Source organism: Gossypium arboreum, chromosome 3 (assembly GCF_025698485.1).
Source record: "Gossypium arboreum isolate Shixiya-1 chromosome 3, ASM2569848v2, whole genome shotgun sequence".
In the NCBI taxonomy this organism is placed as follows: Eukaryota; Viridiplantae; Streptophyta; class Magnoliopsida; order Malvales; family Malvaceae; genus Gossypium; species Gossypium arboreum.
The window spans coordinates 1,974,551-1,994,904 of record NC_069072.1 but is presented as its reverse complement, the minus strand read 5'-3'; the positions used below and the strand labels follow the sequence as shown (position 1 = coordinate 1,994,904).

General features: G+C 29.8%; 2 protein-coding genes across 2 annotated transcripts; one reads left to right on the top strand and one right to left on the bottom strand.

Annotated features, from left to right (window-relative positions):
- Positions 1–9,822: 9,822 nt before the first annotated feature.
- On the bottom strand, positions 9,823–10,451 carry LOC128290137 (uncharacterized). Its single transcript, XM_053025312.1, has 2 exons — positions 10,351–10,451; positions 9,823–10,281 (listed from the first exon to the last, which is right to left on the bottom strand). Exons 1-2 carry the CDS (start codon positions 10,379–10,381, stop codon positions 9,995–9,997), a joined length of 318 nt encoding a protein of 105 aa, XP_052881272.1. The 5' UTR covers positions 10,382–10,451; the 3' UTR covers positions 9,823–9,994.
- Positions 10,452–16,726: 6,275 nt separating this feature from the next.
- Positions 16,727–19,561, top strand: LOC108475412 (ubiquitin-like domain-containing CTD phosphatase). Its single transcript, XM_017777375.2, has 7 exons — positions 16,727–17,259; positions 17,472–17,616; positions 18,089–18,203; positions 18,294–18,357; positions 18,627–18,792; positions 18,893–19,194; positions 19,320–19,561. Exons 1-6 carry the CDS (start codon positions 16,991–16,993, stop codon positions 19,136–19,138), a joined length of 1,005 nt encoding a protein of 334 aa, XP_017632864.2. The 5' UTR covers positions 16,727–16,990; the 3' UTR covers positions 19,139–19,194; positions 19,320–19,561.
- The last annotated feature ends 793 nt before the right edge of the window (positions 19,562–20,354 follow it).

Sequence of the window (20,354 nt, the reverse complement as noted above, 5' to 3'; positions counted from 1 at the left end):
TATCAAAACTAATATTTGTTGGATTGAGCAAGGAATTTCTGTTAAAGAAAAATGTTCATGGCAATTATTATGGCTAGCTAATCCTAAGACCTTCTACTACTTGTAAAGTTATATGTATGCATTGTATATATGTATTATTAAACTATACAATGAAAGGAAATTAACTCTTATATATGTTCCATGGGTTTTATCATATCAATAAAAAATTTGAGATAGTTTTGTTGAGTGGGGTAGTCATGAACTTTGAACATGAACCATAAAACTGGTACGAAAGATATAAAAAAATTGAGATGAAAACTCTAATTCATTTTAATAATTGTAACTCAAAAATATGAATCCCGTTTAATCTCTTGATTTGAAAAAAAAAATTGAATCAAGGATAATAAATATCAAGTTTGTTGTCATAGTTAACTCACTAAAATAAGCTTCGTCATTATCACCTGGCTTAATCGTAATCTCATTGATTATGATATCGCTTAAGAACGACCCTTCACTAAAGATAGGTGTTAAGCCTCTCCTTTGTATGGAACACACATGAGGCCTCACCAAGTCCACATTAGTTTCACCATCACCTAGTTAGAAAGGTTATCATGTTCCCCAGGAGGTCAACCAGGACAATGCCGACATAGACACATGTCAAGATCTAATGCCAAGGTGACAATCATCTTTGCTTATAAATACCCCTTCTCGGCCTTAAGAGGGCCTTAAAAAATATAATTTTTAAAAAATACAACTTACTTATTTAAGGACTTTAATTTATCATATTTATAATTTTAAAAATATGATTTAACATTATATATATTTTATATTTTAAACTTTTTTAATTATTTGAATTTATATCTTCTTTTAATAAAATTTTGGGAAAAATAATTTATAAATATTTTAAATTTTAGAAGATTATTTATTCTTTGTTATTTTTCTAAAAGGACCAATTTGCACATTTTCAAAATTGTGAGAGACCTAAGAGGTATTTACATCAATATTTTATTTGAGTTATTCAATTATTCAAGTCTTAAATTCAACTCAACTCGAAAAACCAAATTATTTATTCGAGTTTATTAGAAAAAAATCAAATAACTAGATTCGATTAACTTGAAATTCAAAAAAAAAAATCAAAATTTTTAATTCAAATCGAGTTTTGATCACTTCTACCGTAAATGAGCCTTGAATCTTTCAAGTACTAGTCAAATTCTCGTGGATCAAAGTAAACTCCAATCACTAGTAACAACAATTTGGGTCTATAATGCACGTTTTATTTACAAACCTTTTTATGCAAAAATGTGTAACACGTTTATATATATATTCTAAGTTCAAAAGTCTCAAATTTTGATTCTATGAAAAAGAAAACGATTAATATATACAGAAGTACTTGAACTTGGTAATTTGTATCTATTTGGTATCTAAAACTTTTTTGAACCTAACTGGTACTTAAACTTGAAAATCGTAAGTCGACTTGGTACTTATTTTAAGTGCCTAACTAACACCGTTAAAATACATCGACGTGACACTAATAAGTAATAGCATGGTGAGAAAAATAAAATAAAATTTATAAAAAATTCTTTTTTCCACATGCCAAAATGTTAAGCTGCCATGTTTCACTATGTTATTAGTCGTTAATACCACATCAGCACCACGTTAACGTATTTTAATAGTATTAGCTAGGTACTTGAAAAAAGTATCAAAGTTTTTACAGTTTCCAAGTTTAGATATCAGTTAGGTTCAGAAAAAAGTTTAAGTACCAAATAAATATAAATTGTCAAGTTTAGGTACTTCGGTGTATATTAACCCGAAAAAAAATTAAAAGAAAGAAAGAAATGTAATCTTTTCGTCTAGTTCTCAAGAAAAAGAAAATCAAAAGACGTACGGTATGCGAAAATGCGAAAAACCCCTCGAGTGTTTGACCAACTAATATAATACTTAATTGCAGGGGATAAGAAAATTTTAGGGATCAGAATTAAATTTTGAATTTTTGGGAGGCTAAAAGTTAATTTTATCATTAATTAATTTGTAATGTTTTAAAAGACCTTTTTAATTTTACCATTTTCATAATAATGTCGGAAAGTTTCTTAAAATAATGAGTGGAATCGCCATTGAAACTTCATTGGTTAAAATTTTATTTTAATCACTTGAAATTGAAGATTTAGTCCTCATATGTGACATAATTTTCTTTAATCAACACCTTTAATTATTTCAATTTCCATTTTGGTATTGAAATAAGTGTTTAAAAAATCCATCTAAGCATTTCAACTAGACTAACATTTTAAAAGCATAAACCCTAAATTTTACCAAATTAAAAATATAAAAACTAAATCCAAAATTTAAACATAATAGAGGGATCAAAACCATAATTTGACCTTTAATACTAAAACTTCATTTGACTCATTCCAGAAAAAAGCTATGAAGCATTCAAACACTCAATCTTCATCTCTCGCTCTCTCTCTCTCTCTCTCTCTATATATATATATATAAGATGAAACTGAGAAAAAATAACTTGAAAACAATCGATTCAACACAGCAAAGGCGAATTCCAAAAGCTTTCATCAAGATTTTTTGCAGTGTGCAGTGTATAACAATGTCGATGATTTCAAAGCAGCTTACGAAGAACGATATTGAAAAGAGCTTATTGATACCCACTGATACTTTCCGTTTCTTTCCGGTCCAATTCGAAGGCGGCTGTTTTTTCAACGTGGCCGCAGTTGACGGCGCCGGAAAAGCTTGGGATTTCCCGTGTTTTGTTCAGCAAAGTGAGGGCATTGTTTCCGTCGGTTGGCTTCAGTTTCTGAGCGGTATAGATGTGAGAGTTGGTGATACGGTGTTTCTTCATCGGAAATCAATGGACGGCGACGACGGTGATGATTCGACGAAGTTGAAAATTGAAGTGAAGAGGAAAATTAGATTGATGGGGGAAGATATATGGGCTGTCGTTCTTTAATTATTTTACTGCAATTATTACATGAAATTTAACTTTTAATATTCTTTTGCGATATATAATTCTATTTTAGGTAATTTGTGGGAGCATTATTTATATTTATTAAAAAATAGAAAATTCAAGGGTGGATTTGTTTGTAATTGATTTGTAAATTATGTTTCTTATTTAATAATTACATACTTATTTCATCTAATATTATTATTTAAACACTTTACTACGTTAGCAGATATTATTTTATGGACATTTCCTAGTATATTATCTATGGTACTTTTTTAATTATTTAATCACATTTCAACAATTTTTTTCATATTATTTACACAAAATTTTCATTTTTTTTTTACCCTGAACCTCGAACTCAAACTCAAACCCCAAATTCTAACCCGAATCATGAACCCCAAACCTGTTTAGGATTCAAGATTTAAAGTTTAAGATTCAAAATTTAGGGTTTTGAGTTCAAGATTCGAGTTTGTTGTTTAGTGTTTGAGATGTAGAGTTTAAAGTTTGAATTCGTAATTTTAGGTTTTGAGTTCAAAGTTTGAGGTTTTGGGTTTAAGATAAAAAAAATTGCAAAAATCATGTGTCAATGACATGCAAAAAAATTACTGAAATATCATTATATATTTAGAAAAGGACCATAAGTAATGTGGTGGGAAAAGTCTTTAAAATAATTTCTCCTTAATAAGGTTGAAATTATAAAAATATTTATTCTTTTAAATTATAATTAATATTCATTTTATCTTTTATACTTTTATTTCTTCTATAAATAAAATAATTACAAATCCAAAGATAGAACATCAGTGATGAATTTGGGGACTAAGTTTTAGGGAGTTTAATGAGATTTTTAAAAATTGGTGATCTAATTAATTTTTTAAAATTTTGTGAGATTAATGAAAAAAATCAGAAAATTTAGAGGGCTAAATTAAAATTTTCAAAAAATTCAAAAGAAAATTGACATTTCCAAAAATTTTAAAAGGATTTTGGCGATTCATCTCTTTAAACATGTATTCAATAATATTAAAATATAAATCCGTTATCACTCCGCTTATATTTATTAATGAATAAATTAAAAATAATAATTTTAACATAAAATATTTTTTCACCTATATATGGTGGGTGTGATCAAATTTAATACCTTTATTTATTTTTTCTATTTTTAAGGATATTCTTAAAATTAATCAAACGAAGAAATTTGTTCGATTTATTTAAGATTTGGATCATTTGAATTATTTCAAATTTAGATTGTTGATTTTTATATTAAAATTAATCAAAACAAGATTTTAATTTCAATCATAATTAACAGATTTACACGTAGATATTAATACATTTTTAATATTCATGCATATTATTTTCTCTCGTTTAATGATAGAGAGTATCATCTGAATCACGTGTATAATTACACTACAATTATAAATAATATATATCTGATCAATTAGAATTAAAATCTGGAGTTTAAACCTTCTTTTTTCTAATTTTGATTCTACGGAAAAAAAGTGTAATGTTTTGTTTGGTTCTCGAGAAAAAGAAAATCAAAAGACGTACAGCATGGGAAAATATGAAAAACCCTTTTGATTTTGAGTCTTTGACCAACCAATACTTAATTGAAAAACTACCAAAATTAAGAGCTCACCGAAGTAAAATAAAAATGGGGTTTCTGTCTGGTTGATTCTAGTGTTATATACAAATGTTCTCTAATTTCTTGGAATCGCCATTGAAATTTCATTTGGTCAAATTTTAATTTTGGACCCTCTACTATGTTGAAAGTTTGAGATTTGGTATCTCCATGTTTTAATTCTTTGATAATTTTATAATATCATAGATTAAAATCAAATTTTGGTGTTGGAATGGGAGCTTTTAGTTCAAAAAATTGTAAAAATATCATCGAGGCTTTTGTATTAAGAGTTAGATTACATTTTACCCATATACTACGAAATGAGCAAATTAGTCCTTTTTTATTAAAAATTCTATCTATTTCTACTATTAAAAATTGATATGGCTAGCGGAATAACCGAACAGTTACACATGACGTGTCATATGTACCTCATGCTGACATTCATAAACTAATTTTTAACGGTACAAAATAGAATTTTTAACAGAAGGATTTGTTTGCTCTTTGATTTAACATATAAAGACTAATTTTTCTATTTTTTTAGTAAGGTGAAAAAACAATCCGATTCCTAATACAAGGACCTCCGTGATCAAATATTTAACCACGTTAAACTAACTAATGAAATGTTAAAAAGTATAGAAACCGAATTAAAATAAAGAGACTAAATACCAGATTTAAACATAGTAAAGGGATTAAAACCGAAATTTAACCAATACTTCATTTGACTCAGTTCCATGTACGAAACTGTCAAATGAACGCGCTTCTTCATCTCTCTCGCTCTCTCTCTATATGTGTGTGTATATATATAAATCGACCCAACTGCTGAAAACTGAGAAAAGAGAAACTTAAAGCAAATCAATTCAACACAGCAGATGTAAAAAAGTTCAGAAACTTTACTTGATTCGTAAAATCCTAAAGAGTTGCAATTTGCAGCATATGAAAATGTCGATGATTTCAAAGCAGTTAACCAAAAGCGACATCGAGAAGAGTTTACTGATGCCCACTGATTCTTTTAGTACCTTTCCGGTGCCGTTCGAAGGTGATCGTTTTTTCAGCGTCACCGCCGTTGATGGGACCGGAAAAACTTGGGACTTCCCTTGCATTGTTCAGCAAAGTGAGGGCATTGTTTCCGTTGGTTGGCTTCGGTTTCTGAGCGGTAAAGATGTGAGAGCTGGTGATACGGTGTTTCTTCTTCGGAAACCAGTGGACGATGGCGGTGGTGATTTGACGGCGTCGGCGAAGTTGAAAATTGAAGTGAAGAGGAAAATTAGATTGATGGGTGAAGATATATGGGCTGTTCTTCAATAATTTTACTGCAAACGAATATTCATTTATGACTTTCATTTTTAGGTTAAATTCTGCTACTAGTCCCTGTCTTTTATGAAAGTAATGGATTTAGATCTTATACTTTAATTTGGTATTTTTAATTCTTGTACTTTTCGAAATTTAAAATTTCAATCATCACCAAACGATAATTGCTAAAATTCATTTAGTTAAGCTCTGCTATTTCAAAAATATGTTACGACAAACATATTATAACACGTGTAATAATATGTCATCTTATTATTTCTACATATTACTTACTAAAAATTCAATTAATAAATTAAAGATTGACGTTTGCATTAAGATCAGAATTTCAAATTTTGAAAAGTATAGGGATTTAGAATGATCTAATTGAAGAATATGGACTAAAACTACAACTCTACGCATAGTGCATGACTTGTAATTGAATTTAACTAAAAAACTTAAGGGTCAGAACTAAAATTTTAAATTTCAAAAAGTATAATGTCTAAAATGATAAATTAGAAAAATATAAGAACTAAAACTAACCAAATTAATTACATTGAATAAATGGTTGAGCCGGCAATATAAACAAACAATGTTTTGTTAAAAAAAATACTAAGAGGATCAAATTGTAGTAAAAATAAAGCTTAATTCAAGTATAGGGTACCTAAACTTTCACCAATTAGAGAAGGGTACCTGTCTATCTCTTTCCCCCTCTTTTTCATGTTATTTCCCTTCTTCTTACCTGCCATCATCACCATCAACCTCCTCTGACCAGCTCACAAACCCCTTTCCAGCTTCAACCTCATTCTTGGAGCTCCCAGTCGCTGTGACCCACATCTTCGAAATCATTTGTGACATCCTTCCCTGTTGCTGAAAGCAAAACTTCACCACCTTCAGGATGATCAATATCCATGAATGGAGTTACATCATAAACCTTCCAAAAAATAATCAGCCAACAATCTTTGGTTTTGTTGTGGTTGAAAGTGTGCACCTTTGGATCTAATTCTTCACCAGATGAAAAAGGGGAAAAGGCTTTAGCTTTAGTCCCTCACTGTCTTTGCATTTTTTGGGTCAAATGGACAGTGCCAAGTGCCAACTCTTCCCACACTTATAATATCGTATGTCTGTAATGATGAAAATAAAAAAGAAGAAAAAAGAATTTTTCTGGTCGAGGCATCCACTTTCTATAATAAAGGTCAATAACCCTTTGCTATGGTAGCCAAGTTTGGTGCATGAGTTTGCTAAGAATGAAAGTAGCCGATTGGTTGGTTTTTACTTTGTTTTGAGTGGTGGAGTTCCTTAGACGTGAGGGTTTCTCTATGGCTATAAAAAGCTAATGAAATAAGCCACTGTTTCATTCTTATGTTTCCCAGTTCTTTAAGATATTTTACAGAAGCTGAAATGGAGCTTGGGGAGTGCGATGGTGTTGCAGTGAAGAAGGGCCTCTGTAATGGAGCTTGGGGAGAGTGCGCTAGGATGGGGATGGTGCTGCCGTGAAGAAGATGCAAGAAAGGGGAAAATATTTATGGAGGGTGAGGAGTTTGATCGGGTAGAAATAGATGAAAGAAAAAACTTGGAGAAAGAGAGCTCAAACAAATATTTACTTTTATTTATTTTTTTTTCGGTCAAAACGAAGAAGGAATGCCACATGGCATTTTTTTTATTTGTTAAAGATTAATTCTTAAACGGATTGGTACGGACATTATCGTCAATGTAAAAGACGTTTGAATGCGCTTAAGTGCACTATCCTTCTATTAATAAGTTAGGGAAGGACTAAGAGTAGTCCTAAATATTGTGTTAAATAAAATAAATATGATCATAACATATAATGAAATTATTCAAAAAAAAGTTTAAATCGTAAATTAAGCCTAAAAATAAAATTAAATTGTGGTTTTGTTTTCTAGTTTTGGAACATTTCCTCGAAAGTAATGAATATCCGTGTTTTTCTTTATCGGGAAGTATCATTCAATTTCTACTAAAATTGAAATTGTATTTAAGGATATTTGAACCAAACTAGTTGTGCTCAAGGATGTTTGAATTGGATATAATTGGTTGGTCGGATTGATGCATTAGGAATTAATCGGATTGTGATCAAGAGGATTTTAAATCAATTAGAATGAGAACCAATATGAGTCGATTAAATCAACTATAAAAACTAATTAAACCGGTTGAACTGGGTTTTTTTAATTTTTAAAAAAAAACAATTTTTTAATTGAACCAAGAAAATCAATTATTTAACCAGTTTTCGACTAATGATTCAACGTAAAAAACATCGGTTGTACCTATACCTCATGAGCTCTTTTTTTTTTTTTAACCTTATTCTACAATTTGGCGATCTCATGAAGTGACCAACAAACTATGGATATAAATGAGCACATGACCTTGTATATTGCATTTACTCGTTGCTCTGATATGAAAACCCACAACTAAGTGAAGAAGATACCAATGGCTAGCTGAACTATAAGAAATGTGAAACCAATAAGAAAGCAACATGCGACACTTTGGAAAGGATCGATGACATCCTACAAATCAAAAGATCAATAAAACACTATATAAAAGCTCTCAAAATACACTCCACAACCACTCCAAATGTAGTCAACCAGCAACCTATATATAGGCTGATACAATAGCTCTTCAAGTAGCTTTTTGATAAGCTTAAAACTCTAAGTTAATAATTGAATTTATCTCTTGAATTATATATCTTGAATATTTATCCAATAACTTTCTTCATATCCAAGTAAAACGACTAGCTTGGCTTCCAAGTAAAAGGATAAGTATGAGATGGTGCAAATTGATCCTTACTTCTCTTCCTCTCCCAAATTCAATCAACTTCATAAAGGATAGAATAAAACATGGTCCGAGGATCATTTGCTAATAGTGTAATACATCATAAAGATCAAAGTAAAAAATGTCAACTTTATACTACACTTAATTGTCTTGAAGACATGTCCAAATTGTTGTCCAAAGGTCTATCCAAACAACTGTTCGAACAAATTGGATAGAACATGGTGACAAACCATTCATTTCAAGAAACTTTTGAATACGAGGAGAAACTTGATATACAAGGATAACTAAGGTCCCAATAGTCTCCCCTTTTAACTTTTTGACAAAACTCGTTAGCAAATTATCAATTTAGCTCCCCTTACATGGAAATCAATTTCTTTTTTTAGTGTTGAAACTTGTTGAATTGGTTAAAGGGTAAACTCACGTTTTTTAATGCAAGTCATACGTGGCATGATCAACGGTGGATTGAAGTTTCTTTTTTTCTCTTTTTTTATTTTTTATTTCAACCATTAATTTAAAAGGATCTGATGGAATCCAACTAGAATGAGATTTTTAAATAGATAACAAGCCTCGAGCAAAATTGAAGAAAGATTAATTAGCTTATCATGCATGAAATCTAGAAAACAAACTGTCATAATTTTATTTTTATCTTTTTAATTATATAACACCAAATACATCATATAAATTTTTTTTATATATATTACAAATACGAGAGGGAATGCTAACCACATGATTTGAACTTCGGCATATTTAAGATGCCAACATGGTGGCTTACCCACTGCACCCTTACAATGTTAGTGTAAATATATTATATTTTATAGCACCTTGATAAAACACACTATAAAAGTATCATATAGACCCTCGTAACTGAAAGTGAGATTGTTTTTTTGCTCCTTTTACTTAAAAAAAGATAAATTAGCCCTTATATGTTAGATTAAAGAGCAAACCAGTCATTTTTGTTAAAAGTTCCATCAATTTTTACTGTTAAAAACTGACGTCAACACGTAACACGTGGCGTGTCATGTGTACCTTATTTTGTTTACATAGACCAATTTTTAATAGTAAAAATGGATGAAATGTTTAACAGAATAACTTGTTTTCTCTTTAATCTAACATATGAACATTAATTTGCTATTTTTTGAGTGGAGAAGGTAAAATACAAATAAAGTTATCTATAGTACTTTTACCCTATACTACACAAAACTAACCGGGAAGCTTGTAGCTCAAGAAACAGAAACCTAGCTATGTTTATAATATTTAACATAGACACAAGCATCAAACAAGTAGGATAGACCCATCAAAGTATACTATATGAAAATGAAAACTATACCCTATTTGTTTCACATGAAATTGTCACCAATTTTAGACCCCCGTTAAGCCAAAGTCACTTACAAATCAGCCCAATGCTCAGAACCAAGTAACTTTATGTTCCTCTTAACTAGAATCCCAAGATGATCATTATGGTTCCCATGCACAACGAAAATCACCTTATCACCCACCTTGAGACCCATTCTTGTAACAAAATCAAGCCACCCTTTGGTTAACACTGGCTTAGGGTGACCATCATTTTTCCTAGTGTAAAGCCTAAAGGTCCATACCTTACTATATTTGTCCCTGACTTGAAAATCCAACGACTGTGACCCTTCTAAAAGCTTGAAATGTTCCCTCATCGTAGCTGTAGGGAATGAAAAACGAACCCGAACATCAGTAGCTGTTAATATCTTAGAAAAAAGCTCTTTCATACCTGGTTCACTCTCGCTCGATTGCATATGCATGGTTTAAAAGCTAGTGAAAACCCCAGTTTTTTTTTTTTTATGAGAGTTGAGCTACATTTATAGATGTGTGATTGAATAATAGTTGGCCATCACCATTTTGATAGGGTATTTTTTCAACTCATTAAGTCCAAGTTTAAATTTCCTATGAAACTTCAAGTATTGAAAGTTATTGGATAATGGAGATTGGCATAGCACTATAACTAGCTTTTTAGATGGATTTGATGGAGAGATCTTGTATCAAATTTCAATATTCAAACAATGAAAACACTCATATGGAAATCATAGGGTTTTAAAAAATAATAATAATAATAATGTGGGTTCAGTTTGGATAAGATATGAAATGCTATCTTTAAGGTTAAAATATGCTATAAGTAATTGTATTCTTTTCTGTAAATTCAAATTTTAGTCCCTATATTTTATTTTCATCAGAATTCAGTCTTTTTACCTTTCAGATTTTAAGTTCATGTTTAATTATTAACACATTAAAATTTCTTTGTTAAATTAACAGCTGTGACATTTTAGAATTAAAAAAAAAATTCAACTGATAACTTATATAACATAAAAATAGCGTAACCAAGGGAGAATCTAGAAAAAAATTTAGGGGGGCAGAATTGAATTATGATTTTTTTAGAGATCAAAATATAATGATTTCGTCTTCTTTTAAGGAACTACTTCAACATAATTTTTTTCATTTCTTGGGGCCAAAATGCAATTTTATCATATATTGATTTATAATTTATGAGAGGATTGAATTATAATTTTCCCATTTTGGGGGGTCAATACCTCTACCTACCCTGCTTAGATTTGCCTCCCGTTGTAATAAACCCGAATTTAATAGAAGAATCTTAACGTTGTTAATTATTAGACTTGAATTTTTAAATCCAAAAAATAATAAACTAAATTCCTTAAAATAAAATTTAATGGACTAAATTTTAAATATACAAAAATTTTAACCTACCTTTGTGTACTTACTTTCTATTTTTCTTCATTAATAAATTCATGCCAACCAATATATTTACTAAAACTTTGGTGTGCATTATCTGTTATCAAGAATTTAGTTGTTGACCAATATACATCACTTAAATTAGTTGGCATGTCCATATACTAACCAGAAAAGATGATATGAAACAGAGATATTATCTATTTCTATCAATTTAATGCCACATCAGTATTTTCATCTTAAATTTTAGGATTTTCATTTGGATTTATTTTTTTCAGGATGAAAATATTGATATGACATTAAACTATTGAAAAACGGATACAGATGACGTGGCATCATTGTTTCATACCATTCTTTCCCATATACTAAATATATATGTAGAGGAGAAATCCAAAAAGGGCGAGGTGCTAACAATTCCCTAAATATATTTATAGAGGAGAAGTCTACTTACATCGTTGTAAAACTAAAGTGATTTTATATCATTCCATAACTTTTATAAAATTAATATTTTAATTAAAATTTTCTAACTATTTTTTATGTATAAAAATTTTCAATCGTTTAATAAATATTAATATATACACTTTTTAGATCAATATGATAGAGATATTGAATCGATTAAAAATTTACATACATCACAAGTATAATTATATCAAAATAAATTTCATATTTTTATTATAACTTAATTTATTGTGTTATAAAATATATATTTAAAATAATAAATATATAAATACAAACGTTATCTTACCAAAATTAACATTTATTTGCGGTTTGTGTAAAAGTAATGATGACGGTAAAATTAAATATTGTTACATAAGATAAAAAAAAAAGCTAAATACACCACACCCACCCACCGTATATCGAAATCTACCGTTATTTTCTTCAATTTCTTATAATATTTATTAAGTTTATATTAAATTGCATCTGGACGATAAATAATGCTTTATCGGATAAAAGACAAGATTTTCTTTATGACGTCATACCATGCGTCTGTTTTGCCTCAAAGCTCTTCTATCCTTACGTAGTTTAATTTGTTTTTTTTAAAGAATTTACTAAATTGTAAATTTATTTTTAAAAAAATTAAGTTAGTTTTTAGGTAATTTAAAAATACAGGATAATTTTTGAAAAAATTGAAGAGAAGACGAGTTCATCGTAGTGATGACACGTGTCATTTAAAAAAAATTAAAGATACCACGTGTCATTTTCCCAAGAAGAGAGAAACTGTCATGTGACGATTTTATGAGAGAGCCACGTATTGTTTTTAATCTTTTTTTACCATTAAACATGATTGTTTTTCTCTTCAAATGCTGAAAATTTATCTTAATTTTTAAAATGTTAAAATATGTTATAAGTCCTTATACTTTTTAAAAATTAGTAAATTTAGTTCTTATCCTTTTATTTTCAGGAATTAAGTCTCTACTTTTCAGATTCTCAAATTAGGCCCAAATATTAACATTGTTAAATTTGTTATTGCGACATTTTAAAATTAAAAAATTATTTAGAATTTATGTAATTAAAAACTTTATATTAACTTGAATTTAACAAAATAATTTTAACAAGATTAACACTTAAACCTAAATTTTAAAATATAAAATTAATCATTAAATTTTTAAAATAAAAAATTTAAATTCTAAATTTTCAAAAATTTAAACTAGTGATCACATTTTTCCTTTTCAAAATTGTCTAAAAACTAACCTAATTTTTAAATAAATTTTCTATTTAAAAAACCATCTTCTTAGCCCATACAGTTTTTTTTTAAGTATTTCATTGTAGATTTTGATCATATTTTTTTTTACATAATATTTAGAACTACTCATAGTCCCCTTTTAACCTATAAATAGGAGGATAATATATTTCAACACACTCAAACTTACATCTTCCTAAATTAATAATAATACTCATATCAATCGAATTAAAATTTAATCCGCAATTAATTTGCACTGATATTTCACACTTTTGACAAAAATGGATGATTTGAGATTATTATAGCTTTTTTATTAATTAATGGATGTACGGACAATCCTACGACAATCATTTTTAGCAACAAAACATGACAAAGATTCGATGCCCCTTCCGACAAATTTCAATCATAAACAAGCCGCCCAAAAAGAAGTTTCAAATAAAAATTGAGCCATTAATTAATGGAAATTTTTTTTTTAGTTGTCGGCTAAAAATTTAGGGTTACACCTTTTTCATGGGAATATTACAATTGTAAGGCTTTTTATTTTTTACATGGAAATTATGCAACAAAAGTATGTTTCAATTTATAGATTTTTTTTTTTCAAAAAGTGAATTAATTATGACATTTTCTCTTAGCATTTGCAGTTGCAACTTACTATGCAGTGGATATTGAGCAATTTATCCTCTTTACTTAAAAAATACATAAATTAGTATTTATATGTTAGATCAAAGAGTAAATCGATTCTTTTTGTTAAAAAATTTCATCAATTTCTACTATTAAAAATTGGTATTTGTATGTCAAAATGAAATACATCTAGTATGCCACGAGTAACTTTTTGGTTATTCTTTCAACCACGCCAATTTTAATAGTAGAAATGAATGAAATTTTTAACAGATATGACCAGTTTGCTCTTTGATCTAATGTACAGGGACTAATTTGTCTATTTTTTAATTAGAAAAGGGGACAAAATGTAATCTGACTCTTAGTGCAAGGGCCTCCATGATACTTTTACCCAACTTACCATGCATATTTGTTGGTATATTTTGGTTGGAAATTTGTGTTTGACCTCTTACAACTCTATGAGAATTTTGAGCAGCAGTGCAAGTGATTGTAATTTATATAAGATTGATAAAGATATCATATCAAGCATAATATTTTCCAAGAGTTCTAATGTAAATTGGTTACCATATTTGAAGAGATCGTGTTTTTATAAAAGACTATAGTAATAAGATCCCTTCTTATTCTATTACCTTATCTGAAGTCCAATTGGAACGCGATCCTAATAGCATATTTTGATCACATTAGCTAGAGAATTACAAGTCTGCAATTGCCTAATTAAAGAAGACTTATTGGTTTGATTAAGTGTAAATTGAGAAGCACACTTATTTTGTTCATTGAAAAGAACTTATTTTTAGTGTAAAAGTACTTGTAAACAAATTGTTTTATGTTCATGTTATAGAAATAAGGTTGTAATTTGATGAATGAGTTAAACTTAAATCATATCTTGTATTGTTGATTCATAGTGCATTACTTTTTGGACAAAATCCTTGCAAATGTAAGAGGGTTTCGAACTGCATAATCAATTCTTATATCATTCTCTGCTCTTTACTCTTTCAGTTGTTTCTTTAGTTGCAATTTGACGTATAATTGACAAGCAACTCAACACTAACGTTGCTAATTTGTAAACTTATATAATACAGTAAATTATATCATGTCAACTATTAAAAATTTAGTTAAAGGTTAAAATTTTAATTTTATGTATTTTTAAGGGACTTTTAATGAGACACCAATGTATGATTACTGTTGTCTATAGAGACACCATTAGATCCATGATACTCAGTGAGGCCATGTGGTTTTGTAGTAATGTGATAGGTGGCATTATAGCCTAGATATCAAGGATTGGTATTAGATTGTTGAGCAGTTACATAATTGGCTTGAGCATAAAAAATAATCATGACATAGTGAGCGACACATGTTGGTAATGCGCTAGACATGTTTGTAAAGCTAACTTCTAATAAAATTAGATAAGCCTTACAAGTTGGTGTCTCGCCAATTTTTCAAACAATTGTTTTGGCGCCACAATCGAGTAGTGTTGTTGTTAGGGGCAACACTTGTGATTGTTGTTGTCCCATTAGTCGCGCATGGCAACTGCAATAATGTTTAGGCTTGGATTTTTTTATTCATCATGTTTAAAGAAGACTTCATGATCAATTAGTTTGTCATAAAAGTCTTCGTTTAAGATAGTATTATCGTTCGTGCATATTACAATTAATATTTTATTATACTCAAAGCAGTAGCCACAAAGAATTGAACAATTAATTATTCATTGGCAATTGAGACTCTAACTTGAGCAAGTTCACAAGCAAGAGGACAAACACGATGCAAATAGTTGACCATTTTAAGTTTCTCCTTTCTGAAGTAGGCTAGTTTATCTCAAAGGTTGAATACCCAAGTTTGTGACTTTTAGCAAATGCGGTGTAGAGGAACTCCCAAGCTCAACTAGTGAAGTCGCCATTGGCAATTGTGGACGTTATTGTTGGGTTAACGAACGCCATTAAGGCATTTTGGATAAATTGGTCTTGATGAAATCAAATGGTATGAATTGATTTGTTGACAGTCACGAATAACGGTTAAGGGGTTAGTTTAGAACCATCGTAATGGCCGAAGAAATTAGGGCCATGCATAAGCTTTAAAAGTTATTCTTTGTATGTCGAGAAATTAATACTTTCAGTTCATTTTATGAAGAGTCAGGAGGTAAGATTGAATTGTATCACCATAATGGGGCCACTAATATCAATGTAATGAAAGTATTGGTGGAGGCTACTTAGTATAGTAGCTTTTAGAAAGACTTGTTTGAGTGTGAGGCAGTGGGAAAAAATTAAATCAAACTCTGGTGAGCTTTGATAGCTCTGATACCATATAAATATAATGATAAGGAATAAAATATTGATAATCTTGATTCATTTACTTTAAGTTCTTACATACAAAACAATAATAACAAACTAATAATTATTTTTATAAGATTCTCTTATAATACGAGAACATTTTTCTAAACAAAAACAACTCAATAAAAAGACAAATAAACAATTAACAAAAATTAAAGAGACTCGACAACCTAATATTCATTTTATGCCAATATGGCTCATTGTCGATGTATAAATTCATACACTTATAATGTATCAAATAAAACAAATTAATTATTCTTTGTTATATAATCACTTTCAATCAAATGGTATAATTATGATTTTAGCCACCCTACCATGCTGAAATTTAATATTTAGTCTCACTACTATAATTTGACATAATGTGGTCCTTCTACAATTGATTATATCATAAATAGAGTGGCAAAAAACTTGTATTAGTTGATAGAAATCTCGAATTCAATACTTGAACAACCCTTATGTAGAAAAATGATCCCTCTATTTTTATAATGTTATTAGCATGTCCAAATTAATAACAATGACATTATTATTTTTACTATTATTCAAGATATACTTAATGTTACGTAAAAATCTAATTAACTATGTTCAACTAATAATAAATTTATATGTCACTAGAATACTTCAAATTACTTTCGTAAGTCACGTGGTTCTAATAATTAGACTTAGTAATAACATTATAAAAATACAGACCAAATTGCATCAAATATAAGCAAAGGGATCAAATCTCAAATTTCAGACTAGTAAAGGACTAAAATAGAATTAAACCCATACAAATATAGCTTACCCAACAGGCTCAGCTCCAATTGAAGAAAAAAAGGTAAAAATTTAGGGTTTACTTAGACCTATGGGCCATCTTTTACCCAATATAGAAAAAAGCTCAAAGAAGCTTGTGGTGATCCAAAAAAAAAAATGGAATTGATCCATGACCCATAATTGTTTTCACTATCAAATTTGTCTGGGTTCTTTATATGAAGGGCAATTGCTTCATCTACAGTAGAAACTGAGATTCCTTTGTCGTTTGGTTTACTAATTAAACAAAAAAAAGGGAAATGGCCGCCGACGCTGCTGCCACTGCATCGTCTTCGGTGACAGAGGAGGAGCTGACCTTGACAGTAAAATGGAGCGGGAAAGAGTACACGGTTCGAGTTTGTGGAGATGACTCAGTAGCCGAGTTGAAACGAAGGATCTGTGAAATGACGAACGTTTTACCCCAAAGGCAAAAGCTTCTTTATCCTAAGATCGGAAATAAGCTCTCGGATGACTCCCTTTTGCTCTCTCAGATTCCCCTTAAGTCTTCTCTTAAGATGACCATGATTGGGTACTCTCTAATTTGGGTTCTTTTGTTTTTTGAATGCCATTTTATGGGAATTTTTAGCTGTTTTGAACTATTAAATTCTTATAATTTTAGGTTTTTTGAAACATGTCATTGTAGAAAATCATTAATCTTTGCATTGACGAATGTGGCTTTATATGATGGTGTAAATAATATTAATTTCAATTGTTCTTCTTCTTGTTGTTATGAATATGTAGAACTGTTGAAGATGATATAATCGTCGATCCAGTCGAGGCACCGGAGATTATCGATGATTTTGAACTTGGGCAAGATGAAGCTGTTGATATTAAAGATAAAGAGGTTAACAAGCAGAAATTGAAGAGACGTATAGATCAATACAAGGTTAGAGTCTCTTCTTTTCATACATCATACATCATGTATATGAACCTTTGTTTCATTCCTCTTATTATAACTGCTTTTCACTAATCATGGTTGTACATATGTATTACTCGAGACCTAGTAGTTATGAACCCTAAACCCTATATTGCGGCTTTTTAAACACTCTTCTTTGCATAAAAGTTAATGATTTGTTCTTGTCTTGTTTACATCTAAAGTGTTGATTGTGAAAGAAATAATACGAAATTTGCTTTGCTGAATTGAAAAAGTTATCATACATTGTTAGGTTTGATTCTATTGAGGGTTTAGATAACTCCTCTTATTATAATTGCGGTTTCACTAATCATGGTTGTGCGTATGTATTTCTCATTTACTTGAGATCGAGTAGTTAGGAACCCTAAACCCTTTATTGTGTCTTTTTAAACACTCTTCTTTGCATACAAGTTAATGATTTGTTCTTTGTCTTGTTTACATATAGATCGAACTAAAAGCTCCATGCCGTAAAGGAAAGAAACTGCTTGTTTTGGATATAGACTATACTTTATTCGATCATCGATCATCTGCTGAGAATCCACTTCAACTTATGCGACCTTGTAAGTCTACTGTCTTTTAATTTGAATTTATGCGTTCGGTATGTTTTGGTAGGTGCTAATTCTGAAGATAACCTTTTTTTCTTTTGGCAGATCTTCATGAGTTTCTAACAGCTGCTTATGCTGAGTACGATATTATGATTTGGTCTGCGACCAGGTGAGTCATATTCCCATAGCCATCTTAAATTTTATCGTCAACCCGTAGCTTACACGAGTATGTTAGTTTACTTTCTCAGTTGTTTTTGATGTTTTGAAGAGTCATATTCCCATAACCGTTTTTGGATATGCATTTGATGCGAATGTTGGACAGTTATTTCTAGAAAAAACGAAGAATTCGAACAACATAAAGATGCATGTTGTAAATTTTCTTTGCATATAGTCTGGCTTTCTCGGGTTTCTAAAGCTTACATTTGTATCTCTCTCCAGAATGAAATGGGTTGAATTGAAGATGGGACAACTCGGGGTACTAAATAACCCGAACTACAAAATTACGGCCCTTCTAGACCATTTAGCAATGATCACTGTTCAATCGGATTCTCGTGGACTCTTTGATTGCAAACCACTTGGTTTAATTTGGGCAAAGTTTCCTGAGGTACATAAAAAAACCAAAGTTGCTCTTGTTTTTGCTTCATTAGATTGGTATGCCCAAACGAAAATCGCAGACTGATGTATGGTTTCTTTTACGTATTCAGTTTTACAGTTCAAAAAACACTATAATGTTTGACGATCTCCGAAGAAATTTCGTGATGAACCCGCAGAACGGTTTGACAATTAAGCCATTCCGAAAAGCTCATGCCAACCGGGACACCGATCAAGAGCTTGTAAAACTCACTCGATACTTGTTAGCCATTGCAGAACTCGATGACTTAAGTGCTCTTGATCATAGTAATTGGCAGTTATTCACCGACGACAATGTCAAAAGACGCAGGCATGCATGACCGACATTGACAGGCACAGAAGTTCAATGTGTTAATAATCATGTTCACTTTTTAAGGTAAATATTATATCTGGCACCATTTCTGCAAAACCTTACGTTTCGTCCCCTTCTAGGTATAAATAATCGTTGCTTTGAGCGCAAGGTTTCTTAACATCACTAACAGATGTCCCCATCTTTTTCAGGGGTTGCGAGCATTCGAGCAGTGACACCGGCAAATGCTAGCCTTTGCTACACCTCGACGAAGGCGTAACAGCAACTTGAGCTCATGGATATCAATTTATTCGGCATTAATCCATCTTTTCCATACATATATATATATATATATATGTATATATGTATGTATGTATAATGTCTTTTCTTTGTTAAGAAACCCTAAACTGGATCAATCGTTATTACTCAATTTAACCTATGGCAGTTTGAGTAAGTGGCTTGTTTTTATTAATGTATCCTTAGCTGAACTTAGTTGTGATTAGAGTCCAAATTTAATCGGTTATGAAAAGAAAAAAGGATAAATATAATGAACTTTGATCTAACATGTAATGCTATTCATGAATTAAATGCTAGAATCGATTATTTTTTGGACCTAGCTTAATTTGTAAAAAGGGTAAACTCCTTTAAATATTTCTAAAACGGTTAATTTTTGTCATAATTGAAAAAATATATATAGTAAATTATAGTAAAAAAGTTGGTTAACTTTTGTCATATCGTTAATTCTATGGGATTGGCATGATTAAATGATGTAAAATTAATTTAAGATATGGCATATTTTAAGGAATTATTTAAAATAAGGATAAATATTAAAATTATACATTTAATTTGATTTAATGTAAATTTTGATATATAAATTTTGATTTAAAGTAATATTTTTATTGTAATTTAAATATATACATGAAATTTAAATTTAGATTTGGATTACATTTAAAAGATAAAAAAGTAATTTATTTTTATATTAGATAAATATAATCATTTGAGTATCCAATATGTAAATATAAAATGATGGTATCCTAATAATGATGTTATTTGCTTGTGAAAATAGAATCAAATCAAGATGCCATGTATAAAATTACACAAAATCAAAATCAAAATTAAAATTCATATACAATATTGCACGTTGGACCAAAGTTCACATATAATTTTGAAATTTTATCACTTTAAAATATTTTATTTTAAGTGATGTAGTAGGTACGCTTATACCATTGTAACTCTTTAAGTCGTTA